This window comes from Talpa europaea (assembly GCF_964194135.1).
Source record: "Talpa europaea genome assembly, chromosome: 14".
NCBI classification, from domain to species: Eukaryota; Metazoa; Chordata; class Mammalia; order Eulipotyphla; family Talpidae; genus Talpa; species Talpa europaea.
Window position 1 is genome coordinate 38,682,833 of NC_140082.1, and position 18,870 is coordinate 38,701,702.

At 44.4% G+C, this 18,870-nt stretch overlaps 1 protein-coding gene across 2 annotated transcripts in view; it reads left to right on the forward strand.

Moving 5' to 3' along the window:
- Nucleotides 1-18,870, forward strand: part of ADARB2 (adenosine deaminase RNA specific B2 (inactive)) — a gene marked incomplete at both ends in the record, with an annotated part of 448,147 nt that overhangs the window by 271,494 nt on the left and 157,783 nt on the right. For both annotated transcript variants that reach the window (XM_084254372.1, XM_084254373.1), the window contains one exon: nt 16,742-16,828. In XM_084254372.1, the coding sequence (XP_084110498.1) occupies nt 16,742-16,828 (87 nt within the window). The remainder of the gene's footprint in view (nt 1-16,741; nt 16,829-18,870) is intronic.

The window sequence follows — 18,870 nt, forward strand, 5'->3', positions numbered from 1 at the left end:
CCCGCTGCTCCCCTTAGTAGTGTATTTCATCACTCTGCCTGCTCTGCTCTTCCCTCTGGCTCTGGTGAATTCTCTCACCCTCCCATGCTTCTGACTGTACCCAGTGCTTGTATAAATAAATAAATAATCTTAAAAAAAAAAAAGAATCAGGAATGGGTGTGCCCCTGGGAGGTGGAGTTCTATTTCCTGGAGGGAAAACTGTGCTGAGTGACATGATAATCGCCAGATTAGAGGGGGCTTTTCTCTAACACTTAGATGTGAACCCTTTCTTGTGTGTTAGTCCACTTCAGCATATGTCTATGAAAGAGTAATATATTTTATACCAAATGTTTAGGTGTAAATGTTACAACAGAATAACTTTTCAGGTATGTGTGAATAATAACCTTTGGACCCAAAACTGTATTCCATGGTCACTAAGGGAAATAAGTTCTGAGCTGATCCAGACAGACGATGATGTATATCCCAAGAAAGAAGGAACATCCTCTATTCTGCTGTCAGGTGGCCCAACTGTGTAGAACAGTTCCCAGCACACAGTAGGCTCTCAACAAATCATACAAAATGGCTGCTGATGAAGGAACCTCTCATAAACAAGATTTTAGATACACCTGTCTCCTGACTAGACTTTATATCTGTCCATATACACTGACTTTTTTACCTAATACAAAATTAAGTAGACTCCTTTCCCTGCCCCTCACATAAACCTCAGAGATCCAAAGCCGAGTCACCGGGAAATGTCTCTAGGGTGTGAAGATGCTCAGCGAGGCTTCCCAGAGCCCCATCTGTCGGCACAGCTATGTCTGGTGGAACAGAAGTTTCACGAGACACTCAAAACAAACATGGTCAAGGTCATGAGAAATTCTGACTTACTTCATCAGGGAGACTTACAAATTATTTTACCCTATCGAACAGTATAGGCCCTCAGAAGCCCTTCAGGAAAGAAATCTGCTTAGTTTTATTAAACTGAATGTTCCACAGGTCTATTTGTTCAGAGATATTTTGAGGCAATAATAGCCACCCTTGTTGGGCAGAACTGATAACCAGATCTTACTGTGATTTTCTGAAGACAAACCAGAGAACCCTACTTCACTGTCTGGTTTGCAACTCTGGGAGAAGGTGGGATGTGTAGCAGAACCAGGTGCATCCCTGACAGTCCAGAAAATCATTGTTATGCTTCCACTCCAAGGGATAAGTTGGAGACACAAAGCTAAAAAATATACAGACTACTTCCTGGAGTGCTTGAAAATGCAGTGTGGCCTAACCACACGCCAGCTGTCCGGTATTGGCTGTGCTTGTATTGAGAAAGATTCTAAAGTTTATGGAAAGAGAATGGGGGATGATGGAGGGGGTCCAGACGGCACACAGCCACCAAGGAGGTCCTCGAGCTGTCAAGTGTGTGAGTGTGGAACTGGGGTATCCCCTCCCCGCACATGATGCTTCTGCAGAGATGGAAACACAGAGCACACTTGACAGCATGGCTTTAAAATCAGTGAGGAGGCAACACAGCACTGAGCAGGGCACTGGGCACACATGGACTTAGAAACCAACACATGCCTCTCTGCACCATGGTGAGGGCTCCCCTCCCAGAGCACCACCCTGAGAGCTGAGCCCAATCCTCCTGGCACCCACTGCTCAGCGCTGTTTGTCCTTACAGCTCACACCTCTTTTCCTCTGATTGCAATTCATCAAGAAGTTGAAATGGGAAACAAATATCAGTCTTGCCCCTGTGCCCCACCTGAAGTCTCTCCCTCACCTGTGCGATGGGGAGGAAGGTGCCATCTGACCATGGTCAGATCTTTGGACTCCATTGGTGAGACAGGGGCCTCCAGAGTGAAAGGCCCCAGCAAAGTGCGTGTTGATTTCTAATCTAACCATTAGCTCATTCTTACGGTTAGGGCCTCGACAGGTGTGGCTGGAATTCTCTTATGCTCTTGCTCTTTCCGATTTTTCAACTGCAGAAGCTTCCAGTAGAAGGACCATTCAAAACAACCTCACACCTGTTTTTAAGTGTCATTTTCTGGTCAGACCAGATTCAGCCCAACACAGCCACCTCAACCAATGTTGCCCCAAAATAGTCACTTTCCAGAACATTTAGTTATTCAGAGAGTCTGATTCCAAAGCACAAACATGCATACTCAGGCAAATTAGAACATTTATTTGCCACGTTATAACCAAATCACATGAAATGCAAAATGGGAGCATAACAAATGAGCTCTGGATGATGAGGAGGCTTGCAGAATCACATCACTGTATCTGGACACCAGACCTCTGAGAAAATACATAATCCTGTTGATGCTCACCCAACACAGGTGTGCAGGGGCTGGTAATAATTCAGGGTGTTTTATCACGGTGTGTCCTCAGGCTGGGCGTCAGATGGGAAAAACACTCTTGAAACAAAATTAAAGAGTTTTAGATCTAATTTTACCAGGCTGAACTAGGTTGCAGATTGATTTTCATGGAATCTAATAGAGAACAACACACACGTTGCCGATCTTATAGAAAATCCATCTACCACACGGCTTTTACTCACTCTGCTGTGCACTAGAAGTAATAAGAAACTAATATTTCACAATGCGACTCGTTGCGTTCTGTAAACAGCCTTTCATTGGAAAGGTGCAGGGAAGAGCCTGTTAGGGAGAGCTGCTCTGTCGGTTGTAAAACTGCTGTCAGAGCTGCTGTGGGCCGCACGCTGAAAGGGGAAGGCCTCAGCCAGAGTCAGGCCAACATAGGGACATCTCGGGGAGTCATGAGGGGCCCCTCATCTCCCTCACTTCATCTCTGTTCAGCACTCACCACACTCGCTTTTCTAGAAATGGACCCTTTGTCTTTCTCATCCAAAGGAGCTGAACACTCATTCTCTTCTCTTCCTCATCCTTCCAAGCCAACCAAGGCCAGCAGAGCAAATGAGAAGCCCTCAGCTCTAGCTTGGCATAAAGCACAGACAGTCTGGGGCTGTGCCCTCTGTCCTGTGTCTTCCACACTTCCCCTCACTTCTGCCCTCCTCCTAGGTGACTGCTGTTTCTTCAGTACCCTCCCTGAGGGCAGGCAGTGCCCTGGTTTCTCACTTTTTTGTTATCATGCAGTCTATTTCATGACATGGATACACCTTTCTGGTTGGCCAGTTCCCTTGCATTCCTCGTGATGGGTTGTTCAGGCTGGTGTGCCTCCAGAGTAATCTCACAGAAGCCCTCAACTCATGAAAGTTCACTTTTAAATTTCATTCTCAAGGCATCATCATCTGCCCAGCACGATGGTGCACTGAGGATTGTCTACACTCCTGTCAGGACATCCGAGCTTCACAGGAAGGCTGGGAGACCCAACAAAGGGGCTGGGTGACCCTTTCCTGGACTAGAGTTCAATCAGAAAGGAGGAAAGGTTGAATTTTAATGACAACCAGGAAGAAAACTGATCTTCTAGAATTCCAAAATTCTGTTTCAATCTCACTTGACCAGTGCCCACCTGTCCCAGAAAATGGTCTTGTCTGCAAACCACAGGGTCTTCTCCCTGGTGGTGTTATCTTAATGCAGATCCCATGTGTCTTCCCTCTTCCTTCATCCAAAGTCAATAGGTTTTCCAGAAGAAAGAGCTCTCAGGCAGCATCCTTGTCCATTCCTGAACTGTAACACCATCCAGTCGGTACCTTGGGATTGAGGCTCTTTAAATACAATTCACACTGCAGTAGGAAATCAGGATTCATGTTAGTGTTGACAGATGAGCATCCATTGCCAGCAAAACAAAATCACCCAGATCAAGGACTGAGAACCTTCTTAATCCATTTAAATTCATTTGTCCCTGTCTCACATTTTTCATTTGCTCATTTATTCATTCAGTGAACTTTCATGTGGCCCTGTTTAAGGCCGGCGCAATTATCTGAGAAACGTTAGCGAAAAGTCTCTTCTCTGGCTCTCCAGCAGCTAGTGTGATCTATTGAGTCCCAGTATATCAAACCACCTGAATTCCCATGAGCAACTCTCACGTAGGCTTGCCGCTGAGGCAGAAGGGAAAATCCCTTCCTCCCCCACATGTTAACATGGCCTTCCCTGTAAACTATACACAGTAGGCAGAGACCAAGTCAGTGACCTGACTATCACCGATACATACAAAAGTCTCCTCTCATCTACTCCAATAGATGAAATCCTACCATTACACCTTTCTTCATTTATTTATTTATATCAAGCCATTCTTTGTATGCTATTTCAAATATCTCAGTGAAAGAAATAGCAGGTTAATATGTCTTGTGGTTGTTTTACCAATATCCCATAACAGGGTTCTGAAGGCACAGGAAGTTCCTGTGGAAGTTGGCTTTGGGGCCTTGAGAAGGGGAGCACTAGTAAAGATTGGCAGGGGAGAGGGAGAAGAGCATGTCATCCCAGGAGAGGAGTTAGCACAAAACAGGAGGCAGTAGATCCCAAGACACCAGTTTGATGAAGTCAAGATCAGATGTCTTGAGCAACATTGACTCAGTCATCCCAAAAATATGTTTGAGCCCTCACTCTGTGCCAGGTGCAGTTGCTGACCCTGGGGATAGAGCCACAATTGTGGATGCAGATGGAACTCCTGCATGTGACGTCTGCATTCTCTTCAGACAGATGGACAGCTAAGCAAGTACTCCACTTACTATCGAAGACTGTGATAACAACTATGCAGAAAATAAAGCCAAAATAGGGAGCTCTAGATCTGGGGCATAGTGAGTTCTCAATAAGTCTTTCTGCAATAACAAATGACGGAATGAATGAATGAATGAATGAATGATAAGCTGTGTCCACCTGGGTCCAAGAAGCCCAGTCCCTCCAGGGAATGTACTGATCAGGAAAGACAGCTGTGGACAGAGGGAAGGGAAGAAGAGGTCTTCTCAGTTCCACAGGACCATATGTTCATCAATACGTGTGATGTCATTACATAGGGACATCATATGTGATAGCTCATATTGGAGCATTAAGGGTTGCTTTGATCTGTGACTGCACTCAGGTCATCCTCTGAAAAGATAATTTACCCTGAGAGGGGCTGTGTGAATGAAACATGTTAGGATCTAACATGTATCTCTTAGGAAGGTTAAAAATAATAAATATCATTTTTGTATATTAGCCTGAAGTTTCATTCTAAGGGAAAATAATACAATTTAGACTTGCAAAATTAGATCCTAACATGTTGACCTGCTCTCTAGACAATTACTTATGTGATCAATATTCTATTTTTAGTTATTAGTATATGTAATTCATATAAGAGAGGAGAAATTAGCCAAATTTCAGTGCTGAAGATATTAGTGTTGACAAAGGGACTAAACAAAGTCACTGAAGTTCAGGGTAAAGGGTTTATAATGTCTTTTTCTAGTTTTCAAATGATCTCAATTCAATACCTTGATTAATAATATAGAAAAAATAATCAGTGCTAGATCCAAGTGCCTTCAGGATTACTAGAGCTAACAGAGAGCTACTGCAAGTAGTGAGCTGAAGAAAGTGATGGCATTCTGTGTCACCTTAGACTGTCCTGCCACTATGGACAGAGTGTGCCTGTGAGCACCAAGCTGGGATCCTACTCCCCACCTCACTTCAGTCCCACAACAGTTCTTGTTGTGGTGGTGATGACAGGGACAATCTGCATTTCAGAGATTCAGATGCTGTGATCTAAGGGTCTGGGCAGATGGGCCAAGGTGTTGGCTTTTAGGTGGGTGGGATCCCATACCTCCCTAGCAGGCAGCCCCCTGATCCCCAGGAGCAGGCGACCCAGTGGGCGAGATAAGCAGACACAGAGAAATAACGAGCTTTCCTTGAGAGGCACAGGCAGTCACTTGTGGGGTATGGAAAGTCAGTACCAAGAGATCCAGAGGATTGGGGAGGGGGCACAGGTGAGACCTCAGAGGCAAGGGGTGACTGGGAGCATGTGACCTTAGAAGCTCTCACGCCACCAGATGTCTATAAACTGGACACCTTCCACAGGTGCATCCAGGACCATCAAGGAGTAGCAGGAAGGGAACTTATGTGGGGAGATGGCCAAGGTCACACACTCATTCATGGTGGGGCTTTAAAACTATCTTCTGAGTCACATTTCATTTTCAAGACAGTTCTGTGAGCTGTTGATGGGACCCCAAAGAGCTTGGCTCAGAAAGATCTCTGTCTTGAAAACAGGAGGGAGCTTCATTTGCTTGGTTGCTTCCACATTCCAAGTTGAGGTTTCTGTAGATGTGAGCATCACTCAGCCTGGCCTCACGCTCCCAGGATCCCTGTGGTCATCCAGTAAGTTCCCAGCCATGTCAGACTAAAGGGATCTCTGGAAGGCAGGAGGTAAAGGGTGGAAAGAGGAGGCAGGAGTCCCTCTCCTTGTTTTGGCCTCCCACCTCACTCTATCACCCTCCTCCCAGGTCTGTGCTCAACCATACAGACCCCTGTGAGAGTCTAGGGGTTTTCCCACTGTCCCTTATCTCCTTTGCACAGCATCCTCTCCAGAAAAGGGTCTTTTAGCAACAATTTAAAGACTGGCAAACAGATGGGAAACTATTGCAAAAATGTGGTTGAGAGCTTTGGTAACAGTAGCAAGAGTGGAAAAGTAAGAGGTGACAGAAAGACCCCTCTGGAGAAAAGGGTGACCCATTTAACATGTGGAGTGAGGAAAGCGGTTATGTAGACGTAGAGGGTGTGGACAGTTTTAAATAGGTCAGAGAAATACTGGCAGAGCCAGGTTTTGATAGGAGATGCTTTTCTGAGTTTTGATCAGATGAATGCCTCTAAATAAGCAGGCACAAGGTCTCGTAGGAAGTGAGGAATTAGCCTTTCTAATCAGAAGGGAATGTGGATAAGAGACCCAGTGGCTTCAGGTCACCCCCCTCCAAATGGAAGCTTTGTGTATGAGGATGTGCACATGCTTTAGGGTCCAAACTGGACACCCCTCTGAATGAGATCAAATGCTACTAATTCTCCTGCCAGAACCACAGGGCACACGGGGACCAGCCAGGGCCCAGGGCAGGCAGGTCAGAACATTTGCTGGAAGTGTAGGGCAAAGTAGCAGAAGTACTATAGAGACACTGCGGCCACAACTCAGCCCACTGTGCAATCACAGCCCCAAATGGCAGGCAGTGAGGAGAGTGCACCCCATGTAGAGGAAAAGGACATTGTACATGTTGAGGACAATTTAGAGATGCCCTACACTGACACTATCCAACAGCCATCAAAGTGCCAGCTTGATTCCTATAAATTCCAGGACTTGGGCAATTCTACACCATCAGGAGACAGAAGAAGGGGCGAAAGGGTTACCAAGAGGCAGGAGATAGATGTGGCCGATGAGGTTCTCCCGTGATGGCGTGTGAATTAAAAAAATAATAACTATGTTTCTTGGATATGGATGCTGCATTAATCAGGATTCTCTAGAGAAGCAGAAAGAGAGCTAGGGGAGGAAGCAGAGGAGAGGTCCTCACTTGTCCCATTATGGAGTTTGAGAAGTCCTACATCTGCCACCTGTAAGCTGGAGGCCCTAGTGGCAGAGGCCTGAGAATCAGGGGCGCAGATGGTATTGATTCCAAAGCTCCAGCTGAATTTGGAGGCCTGAGAACCAGGAGGGCAGGAAAAATCAATGTCCCAACTCAGCAGCCAGGCAGACAACGTCTTCCCTTCCTCCACCTTTTGTTCTGTTCAGGCCCTCAGTGTTTGGGTGATGGGGAGGAGCCACCTGCTTTATCCAGTTCAATTCAGATACTAATGTCCTCCAGGAATTCCTGCACAGAATCACCCAAAAATAATGTTTAACTAGCTATCTGGGCATCATGTGGACCAGTTGAGTTGACACCAAAAAATGAGCCATCAGGATTTGCAAGAATCAGTTCACAAGAAGCTTGGTGAGCTTCTGTATCCATGACTGAACCTCAGGAAGCTGTTTATTCACCAGGAGCAATTTAAAGGTTGAACCTTCCATCAGAGAAGGGGAAGGAGGTACCTGAGAAGTTATGGGCGGAGAACCTAACCTGCCCATTTGTTATGGGCAATCTTTCCACACAGTAGAGATAGAATGTAAAACCATAAATAAAGAGTTTTGCTTAACAGGTGAGGCCAGAGGATGTAAGAAGGAAACAGGTTGCAGAGAAAAGGGGGGCAGGGAGGCCAGAGGATGCTAAGAAGGAAGCTGTAGGACTGTAAAGAACCAACAGGACTATAAAGAACTGACTGTATTGAGGAAGGACTTTGAGGGACAATGGCCATAGGGACAAAAATTCAAAGCCAGTGTTGGATTAGCACAAATTAAGTGAATTCTTTCGCTTATCATTGTATGTAGATCACTACTGACAGTCCTTGGTGCGTGTGTGGGTCTGTGGGGTTAAATTTCTACTCTAAGAATTTCTAGCTTCACTTCAGTTCCCTAATACAACTCTGACCAGAATCACAGCCCAGTCATCTCTGTAGATTTCCCCCTACACTCGTCAGTCCACAGAGCCAAGCATACAACAGAGGAACTGGATTTTGGCCCCAAAGTACTCACACTTAATGTGTCACTGCTCTCTCAGAACAAGAACTCTCAACCCCACATGCGGTCCCATGGTGCAAACACACAGTGTCAGAATGAGCACAATAAAACTACAAGGGCAAAGTTGTTCTCGGCCTCGGATATTTGGAGATGACTTCCACCTCGTCCCAAGAAATGCATTCCAGGAGAGCTGTTGGGGATTTCCTACAACTGGCATGGTATACTCCTCTTGCTCCCCATGTCAAGAAAGGGGCAAAATCTAGGCCAGTAAACATGTGTGTGCTTGCCTAGAGCGAAGGCTAGTGAGAGGACACGCACTTAAATAAAGCAAGAACACTGGCCCTTTTCCCACTTAGAGAAATGCACTTTAACCTGTGTAAATACTATAACTGTTCAGAAGATTCTAGAATGCAATTGCTTTCCCAAAGTAGAGCTTCCTGGTCCAGCAATCTTCAAACTGTCAGACATAGAATGTGCCTGCTGAGGCGTGAGTGTGGCCAGCCTCTGCTGACTGCAGCAGAAGGGATTTTTTGGGATTTTTTTTTTTTTTTTTTTTTTGCTTTTCTAGGCCATTTTATTTTTTTTCAATTTTGTATTTAATAAGATACTACTGTGTCACATCCTTGTTAACATTTTGACAGTATAGGATTTCTTCCCTCAGGAATGGGAATAATGGAATACGGTAGAGGACACACAGAAGGATTTTTTTTTTTTTTTTAAAGAAACTGAGGCTTCTTGTCTGGTCTCAGATTCTGAAATGGCTTCAGTGGTGTCACAACTGAGCTCTGACCTTCTCTCCTCACTGTGTTATGGGTTAAAGAAGTGGCTTTTCTACTGCCCCATAAAGAAGACAGCCCGAGGCCCCATCCAGAAGGTCTGGCCATCAGGTTGAAACTGGGAGCTGTCCAGCATGACCCCATGAAGCAATGGAGCTGAAAGTAGCACTCACCTCACGGCTCACAGAGGAAGCTAAACTCACTTGGAAAGGGATATCGTCCACCTTCTAGCTCACCCACTCCCAAATAGAGCATAAAATGAAGAAAGCACTTAGACTTCACAAAGCCACCGAGAGCCTTGGCAGATCATTTGGAAAGCTCTGAGTCTAAGTGAAGTGTGAACACACACCTTTAGATAGATTTTTCTTTTCATTTAAATACACTTTCTTGCAAAGAGTCACCTTCCTCTGTCAATCATTTGTCAGACCATCTGTGTCTTTGCCCGTGTGCACACAGCAATCTGGTGGGAGCCTGTTTGTTTGAGATTTTTCCTCCACTTCCAAAAATAAGCTAACTGTAGCTGGAATGGGGTACCGATACAAGCCCAAAATGTCTGTGGAGTCCACAAGACCATCCATGGTGCTGTGACCACTGCTTGGACATGACCTGCCTGGGGATGGTTCCCCATGTTGGTGTGGGAATCTCTTTGCTGTGATTTTGTGAGGAAGTCATATAGAAGAAAAGCACACCTTAAAAATCAAGTCATGGTGAAAAATCCTTTATACAAAGGTGGTGCTGAAAGTAAAGAAGGAAATCCCAAAGCCAAACCCAAAGCAAAAGCCTTGAAGGTCAAGAAAGCAGTGTTGAAAGGCATCCACAGGCATTAAAAAAAAATCTGCATGTCATCCCCCTTCCAGAAGACCAAGACACTGTGACTCCAAAGGCTGCCCAAATATCCTCAGAGCACCTCAGGAGAAACACACCTGACTACTAGGTCATCATCAAGTGCCCCCTGACTACAAAATCAGTCTGAAGACTCTAGAAGATAACACATCTGCATTCATGTGGATGTCCAGGCCAATAAGTGCCTGGACAAAGAGGCTGGGAAGAAGCTCTGCAACACTGGCCTGGCCAAGGCCAGCATGCTAGCCAGACCTAATGGAGAGAAGAGGCCATGTGCTCCTCTGGCTCCTGACTGTGAGGCTTCAGATGTGGCCACTGAAATTGGGATCACTAAAACTGAGTCCAGCTGGTTAATTATAAATATATATTTTTTCACAATTAAAAATATCAAACCATGACGATATGACAGATTCTTGAGTCAACCTCTAATTTTTCCCATACAGCTTATTTAGGGTCATGCTTCTAATTCCTGTAAATTAAAAGTTGTAATTTTACGTGCATGGGTATTAATAGTTACATGGCAGCTTGTCACTTACTGCAGCTTTTACTTAGGGATTAGTTCCTTCAGAATTTGAGGACTTTGGAAGGGAAGTTAAAAGTTGCATATTCCCTTACTTCTTAATTCTTTAAAGATGAAAATGCCTGACTCTTCTAGTCCACCATCCCAATCCCTCAGCTATAGTGCAGCACACCGTGGCACTGGGGACCTGGCAGCAAGGCAGTGCTTGGGGTTCTTTTAAAGCTAAAGTCACTGGCTCACTCTGAAGTATCAGTTTCTTGGGATATTAACATGGAAAACTCATTTTTTTTTCCATTTTCCTCCTTTTAACCATTCTGTTCCCTCTTCACCCCCACTTTTTGGTGACTCTCGGGCATGGCCTGTAACTTCCTAGTCACTTTCAATTTATGAGGCTCAATCCAGGCCCAGTCCAGATTGAAATTTATCATCTATTAACCAATTCTCAACTCTTACAGGGCAGTGGGGAAAGGAAAGAATCTTTGCTTACTTGGCCAAGATTGAAATGTGGAGTCCATCTGGCCACCTCAGTTATAGGTGTCCAAATGTTGGCAAGTATAGGGTGATTCTGAGGACACTGTCTGGTTAAGTAAGATCAGACACCCCCACTTTTTCCCTGTTTCCCTCTCCTCACTGCCTCAGGCTCCCACCCAGAGCTGTAACCCTGCGCTAAGCCAATCAGAGAAGCACACTTGGCTCTGGAATCAGGCTACCAGACACAAAGGCAGTGGACACCATTATTTGCAATTAGGTCTCAGTCAGTCAGCTCCTGAAAGACATCTCCCTCACATCTGAGGTCCCGCTGGCCAGGCTATGTCTCTGTGCAATGTTCCTTCTTAGCGTCAGAGCTTGAAATTATTGATTAGGTGTGCAACCATCTGCATTTAATAAGGATGTGTTGAGTGAATGTTATGTCAGCTCCAGCTGATATAATGAAGTACCACAGGCTGGGGGCGTCAGTAGAAACTCATTTCTTCACATCCTGGAGACTGGAAGCCTAAGTGCCAGCTGTCACAGGGCTGGTATCCCCGAAGCTCAGGCTTGGTGTGCAGATGGCTGTCTTCTTCCTGTGTCTTCACATGGTTGTCCCTCTGTGTGCATTGTGTTCTAGCTTCCTCATCTTATAAAGACACTAGTCATGTGGGATTAGGGCCCACCCATATGACTTCATTAACTGAGTCACCTTTTGAAAGACCCTGTCTCCACATGTGGTCTCATTCTGAGGTCTTAGAGATAGGACTTCGACATAAATTTGTGGGGAATGCAGTGCAGTCCCTAACAGTAAGCAAGTGGCATCATTCAGGCTGCCCTGTTCACCGGACCCTTTTAAGACCAAACTCTCGCGTTTGCTCCAGTGGAAATTACCGGATCTCACCTCCTTGTGAGAAAATCATTCAACTTTCTTATATTTTCCAAAACTCAGTCAGAACGGAATCTTTCAAAAATCACTATGGCCCGTACTTCCTTGTGTTGTTCATGGTTGGCAGTTTGAAAACCGTGTTTGAAAATATGTGTTCCTAAAAGTCTGTGAAAAAAATTCACGGCCTTACTGTAAAGCATTCCTCCTTTTTCCTACCTGCGTGGAGGTTAATTATTTTCCTGCTTCCTGGGCAGCTCACCTGTTCGAACCGATTTGCATTTGTTTCGATGTCAGCAATATCCATTTAAAGATATACCTATACCTATTCAAATATCCAGTTCCCAAGGAAAGTGGGTCAGGTTGGGGGAGGCCATCTGTCAGACCTATGTTTTTGCAAAAAGAAAACATAAGAAGGGACTTACAAAAGAGCTGAGGTTTGTAGATCAGGGCACCCACAGAGCTCTGTGGCTTCCAGCTGTCGCCCTCTTGTGTGGTTACATAAGTGTCCAAGAGCTCGGAGCCCAGCAAAATGTGGAGGCGTCTGGCCTACAGAGCAGGACACACCGTGCAAAACTCACTTTGTTGAAATAAGGAAAGAATTGAAGTGCTCAATTTATGTAATTTTTAAAATAACCTATACCAGGCAACATTAGTGCTTTTTAGGAGGCAGAGGAGATGATCAAATCCTTAGATATCTTAGCAGTTATAGTTTTTATTAAAATGTCCTGTAAATATGTCATTTCACATGAGTGGATTTATTTGGCTCATACGCCAAGAGGTTTTTTTTAATACTCATTTTTGCTAAAATCCGTTTTGTAAATTATCTGTAAGCCAAAGCGCTGGCTTTTGAAAAGTGAGTGTGCCCCCTATTTTTGACAGCTTCACAATTGCTCATGTCATTATTATGGGTAAACTGAGTCTCATGGGCTCCCAAGGCAATGTCCATAACTCTGACTTCACCTCCCATTTTTGTGACTCCCACTCTGACTTGCTATTTCTCCCTTGTTTTCACACACACTTATCTTGATATGAATCTGAGTATGGATCCAAAAGACTCTTTCTCATAGGGGATGATTTTTTTTCTTGTGGTAGCATGAGTCTTTCTATATTTAAGCTTTCAAATGTATAAAGTAAGCAAAAAAAGAGAGAGAGAGACAGAGACAGAGAACCATGCCCTGGTAAGTGGGGAGTGAGGGTATACACTCCATTTATTCTTTGCTGGCAGACACCTCTCTTTAATATCTCGTATCATTCATTATAGATTAAATAACAAATTGTTCCATTCTGGGTTAAATAAAGTTTTGATCTTTGCTTCACATCATTTATTTTCTTTTTCAGTTATGTTTTTATCTTTTAATATTTTTAAATAATTGAAGCATAATTTAGATACAGAAAACTGTACAAATTGTATTAGTGCAATGACATGCACACATATGGGTGACATGCATCCCTGAACATAGAAGCTCACCGCATGCAGGAAGAGTCCCTCACACCCTCCCAGCCAGTCTCCAGCTGACCCTGGAGCCAGTCCACTGTCTGATTGCTTTTACCAGAATAGATTTGCCTGATTTTGAATTTCATATAAATAGAATTATGCAGCATGTTCTCCTTTGTACCTTGATTTTTTTTTTGCATAACCTGTTTTAAGATCCATCCATATCATAATGTATCTTTATATTTGAATCACTTTTATTGTTGAGTAGCATCCATATATAAATGTAACATAATTCATTTAACCATTCTCCTGTTGATGGCTATTTGCCCACCATCTACTGTCTGCCTCTATGATTCTAACTATTCTTCACATCCTCATCAAACTTGCATTTTCTGTTCTTTTTTATATAATAGCTATCCTAGTGGGTGTAAAGTGGTTTCTCATAATTTTGATTGGCATTTCCCTCATAACTAATGATGTAAAGCATTTTTTCTGTGCTTATTGACCACTTGTATATCTTCTTTGGAGAAATGTTTATTCAAGCCCTTTGCCTTAAATTTGAAATTCAGATAAACAATGAATAATTTATTTTAGTATACATATATCCCACACCATTTTGGAGATGTACATATACCAAAGAAATGTCTTTTGTTGATCTGAAACTCCATATTTACTAGTTTTCTGGGTTTTTATTGAACAAATCTGACAATCACAGAAAGCAAGCGCTTTGATCCCTCTAAAACAATCTTTAAATATCTCACAGTTTTGCTAAGGTGAGCTCTGAAATGGTTTAGTGTATTTTTGTGAGTGTTTGACTGGTAGGCCTGTTTTATTAGAAAATTGTAATTTCATTTTGAGATGCTCCAGACTAAATCATTTGAGTTTCACACTCTTTGTGTAACATTATTGGGCTCCCTTAATGAAATTATAACTCAAGCAAGAGATTTCATTCTCTTGTAGTAAATTAGTTTGGGCTGGAAGGGTTTGGGGGAGCCAAGCCTTTCCTGAACTTATTCTTCTTGTTCTGCAGAATGCAGAAAAAAGACTGCATTTTGTACTTGAGTTATTTATTGTTCTCTTTGAGTGAACATTGCATTGCTGCCCATCCGTATTGGAAACAACAGCTGTTAACAGGCTCTTGAATGAATTTCTGTGAACTCCCTGGCCTCTGGGAAGCTTGGCTAAAAAGAAACAGGCTGGGTGTTGAAATAAAAAGAGCAAGTTTTAGGTCTGGGTCTAATACTTGAAGGCTAACTGCATATAAAACCACTGGTTAGCGTTTCTCATGAGAAGTCACACTTGATACATATTAACGACTCTCCTTTCTGATGACACAAGGGACAAAAAGCGCACGGTGCAAATAGAGCACAGCACATAAAATCCCTGCCCTCAGGCGTGCAGGGCTCCAGAAGGTGAAAAAAACACATCACATAACAAAGTAACCAACCCGGATGCCCAGGGCCCCAGGCACACTAACCAGCAGGACTGATGGCTGTGACCTTCGCAGCCTTGTGCCTCCTTGGAGAAGCAACGGTACCTAGCCAACAATAGTTTTTAACTGTGCGCTGACATTCATGTGGAACATTATGAATCATGCAGACTTGAGAGAATGATGATGTGCAGCTGAGAGGCAGAAACTGGAGAAAAGGGGGGCTCAGATGTGGGGTGCGGGTTCTCTTCTGCACTGAAGTTAATTCTTGCAGACAATAGCGCCTAGCTTCTGAGTCCGTGGGAATCTCTAAAATAAGGCGTTTTCTTTTTTTGCCCCCTTTTTAGTCATTTTTTAATTTCAATTGTGTTTCTAACTAGAATTCCTTAATATTTCTGCCTAAGAGAGCGATTGTTGAGACCATGGGCAAACTATGTTTGACTGTTCACCAGTGACATTCCTCCTTGGGCCCTCTTCTCCCATTTGGCTATTGCTGGGCCAGAGCCCCAGGACATCCCAAGGATGTGTGGTAACCAGTCCCCATACAGAGAGGCATAGAAAGATGGAAGGGTGGAGGGTGGTACATTTAATAAACAAGGGAACTTACTTAAGAGGCTTATCTTTGAAGGTCTTAAAATGAGTAGTTTTCCACATCTTCCCTTCTCTCTCCTCCATCAGATCGCAAAAGTTTTTTTGTTTTTTTTTTAAAGATTTATTTATTTATTTATACAAGCACTGGGTACAGTCAGATGCGCAGGAGGGTGAGAGGATTCACCAAAACCAGAGTGGGGAACAGAACAGGCAGACTGATGAAATACACTGCCGAGGGGAGCAGTGGGCAGCAGGAGAGGTCTGCGCTCCATGTGGGACCCTCGGCGGCTACCTGGGATCAAATCAGCGCTGCAGAGGCTGGGGGGCAGCTTCGCAGCCCAGCGCTGAACCTCTGCGCCACCAGGGGAGGCCCAAATCTCAAAAGTTTTGTAGAGGTTTTAACTGTGTCAAGTCATGTCTGCAGACCAAGTCGTCTCCCTAACACATTACGTACCTCAACACATTTTCCAAGGCTGCAGCCATGACCACCTTCTTGGAGGCCACATTCCCAGGGGCCAGCCAGGCTGTACTGGAAGCTCCAGGGAGGGGGGTAGCCTCCAATTGCCGGTTTCAGGTAACAGGTCAAGAGTTGGTCCTGTTCTCTTTATTGCCTCCCCAATACTGTATTCAGAAGTGTCGGTACCTGGGACACTGCCTGCTTACCCACTGCAGAGGCCGCAGGTGGAACGTTGCTCCCCTAGCATTCCCCTCACTACTCCAATGCTACATCCCCATTCCCAGGGCCCCCAGACCATAAAATCCTTCTTCCTACTTCCCTTGTCCCCCCTCCTCCTCCTGCTGCTGCACCCTCTCTTTGATCTGCTCAAATACCTACTAAGTATATTTGATAGTTTTTGACAAGTTCTTTTTTCATATGCAATTCAGGCCCACAGAGCAAGTTTCCTCTAATGGGGAAAAATAGTCTTGACTTTAGCTGCACAATTCTGCTGTAACTAGAATTTGTTACTTGCTTTAGTTCCTCTGTGAAAGGAGTCAGCCTGGCAGGCTCTGCCCCATCAGGCATCCTGTAAGCTCAGGCAAGGCTGTTGCCCTGGAGACGATTACTTCAAGTTTTAAGGGACTTGGAATAAGAGGAAAGGAGATGCCAAAAATAAGAAAAGAAGAAAGATGGAAATCATAAAGTTTTAAATTGAATGGAGAGAGGAATTTGATAAAATGCTGTCAGAAATTCAATAAAAGTCTGGACCAGAATGAAGTGACTGCAACCAAACTGACCTTTTAACCTCCCTTGTCCAAACCCTCAGTAATAAGAACACATGAAAGCACTGAGTTTTTCTGAAACTCAATGTCGAAAGTGCATTTCCTGTTCTTCTTTTCTTTCCAGACAAAGTAAGCATGTTGTCAGCCTTCATCGCGCCCTTCAAGCACTTAAGCCCCGGGGCCACAACCGTGGAAGATGAAGACAATCTCAGTAAGCAGCTCCCCTTCCGCAAAGCATGGAGGGCGTGTCCTGGATTTCCCCTTGGGTGATGGAGGGGTGGGGAGATGCCATCTGGTTATTCAGCGCAGGAAGTTCTACCCCCATTCCATTCCCTGGAATCCCATCTCCACCTGGAATTTTATCCTCACCTGCAAGTTTATCCTTATGTGACATCCCTTCCCCACCTGCAATCCCATTCTGACCTGGAACCCTGTCCTCACTTAGAGCCCCATCCCTACCTGACATCCTATCCTCACATGAAATTCCATCTTCAAGTGGAATTCTTTCCCTACTTGCCATCCTATCCCTACCCAGACCTCCCATCCCCACCTGTAATCCCATCCTCACCTGGAATGTCATCTTCACCTGGAATCTCATCCCCACCTGGAAGCCATCCTTACCTGGGTAGTAGGAAAGCATTGGTAGTGACTATGACAAAGAATGCCAGGATTATAGGGAGAAAGACCTGTTCTCTTGGACCACCCTGCCTATTTTCCCCCTTGTTTTTCCCCTAAAAATCCTCCAAACCAAGAAAAAGAAAAACAAATGAGCATAGTTCTCTTTGAACACAGTTTGTACAATTATTTAACAGGGAAAAGAGCTGGATAGGTGCCTGCCTGTCAAAGCATTTCTGGCAGATGAAACTGGAGCGTCACCAAGGCAGTGTGGTGGGGGGACCCCATGGCTCGTATGGGGGAGGGGATCTGAATAAACTTGCTGCTTGAACCTGACAAGGCCCCAGAGAAGACAGGCCTGGGGTGTGTGACAGAAAGGATCCTGGGTGTGTCTGGCCAGCATTATACTCTCCTCTCGTCTGTAACATATTGTCAAGCATTTAACGAGGGGGATGAATCATGCCAAGTCATATGAACACCTCTTTGCATTTCAATATTACCTGACAGATGGGTTACCTTTCAGCCAAAAAGAGTTATGCACATGCTTATTGCAGAGAGATGGAGAAGAGGTAACATTCATGGATGGTTGCTAGGATTGTCGATTTGCCCCAGAAGCAGCCCTGGGAAGGATTGCACAGGGTCACTGTCCATTCTGTCATCAGTTTTTAAGAAACACAACACATCCCCATGAACAACCCCTTCTCAGGAAACATAGCTATCATCATAGTCTGATAATCAGCCTCAGCAACTGAGGCTATTACTCTGGATGAATTCTTTACAAAAGCAAAGTAAAGAATCATCAGATGTCAGAACTGGAGCAAACCTTAGTGATACTGTAGTTTGATTCATTCATTTTCTAGATGAGGAAGCAAGGACATAGAGGCTGAGGAAAAAGTGCCCTTGAAAATAAAAGTATAGTCTCCTCACCTTCAGTTCAAATCTCCCTCTTCAGCAAAGTGCATGGGTCCAGGTGAAACTTGACAAATGATGTCTTCTGTTCCCTCATCATCTAAATTGGAAATTTTCCAGGAAATTAGTCAATTTATTGATAGCTACTTCAGAAATGGAACATCTGTATATACCTATATATTGGACATATGACGTGAGTGTACACACACACATACACACTCACTCTCACACTGAATTGGGCATTTTGACTAAGCTATTTGATGACTCACATGGAATAGACACCTTAAGGCAGAAATCTGACTCTGTTTCCTGGCTGAATTTGGTCTCCCTCAGGAGTAAAAGAAAGAAAAGAGTGAGCTGGGGCCAGAGGATGCTTTGTGAGTGGAGCAGGGTTCATAACTTACAAAATCAGTCACCACCTTCCCCTAGCCACCACTGAGACCTTGAACAACAGACTGGCTCATTTGGAAAATTCCTGGGTTCTGCTTTTGAAGTTTTTAAAAGGGTCACATCCCCATAGGGGAGCGTCTCCTCTCCCCCTTCCAAAGCATGGCGGGCCCCTGAGGCTGCAGCAATTGGAAAGACAGCTGGCGTGGTGGCAGGACTTCAGAGCGCCTCTAAATCTGCAATCCCAGCCCACACCTTAGGTCATGAAATTCACTACTCAGTGCCCAATCTGGGAAATATAACCTAAATCACAGAGTGTAGATAATGCATCAAGATATTAGA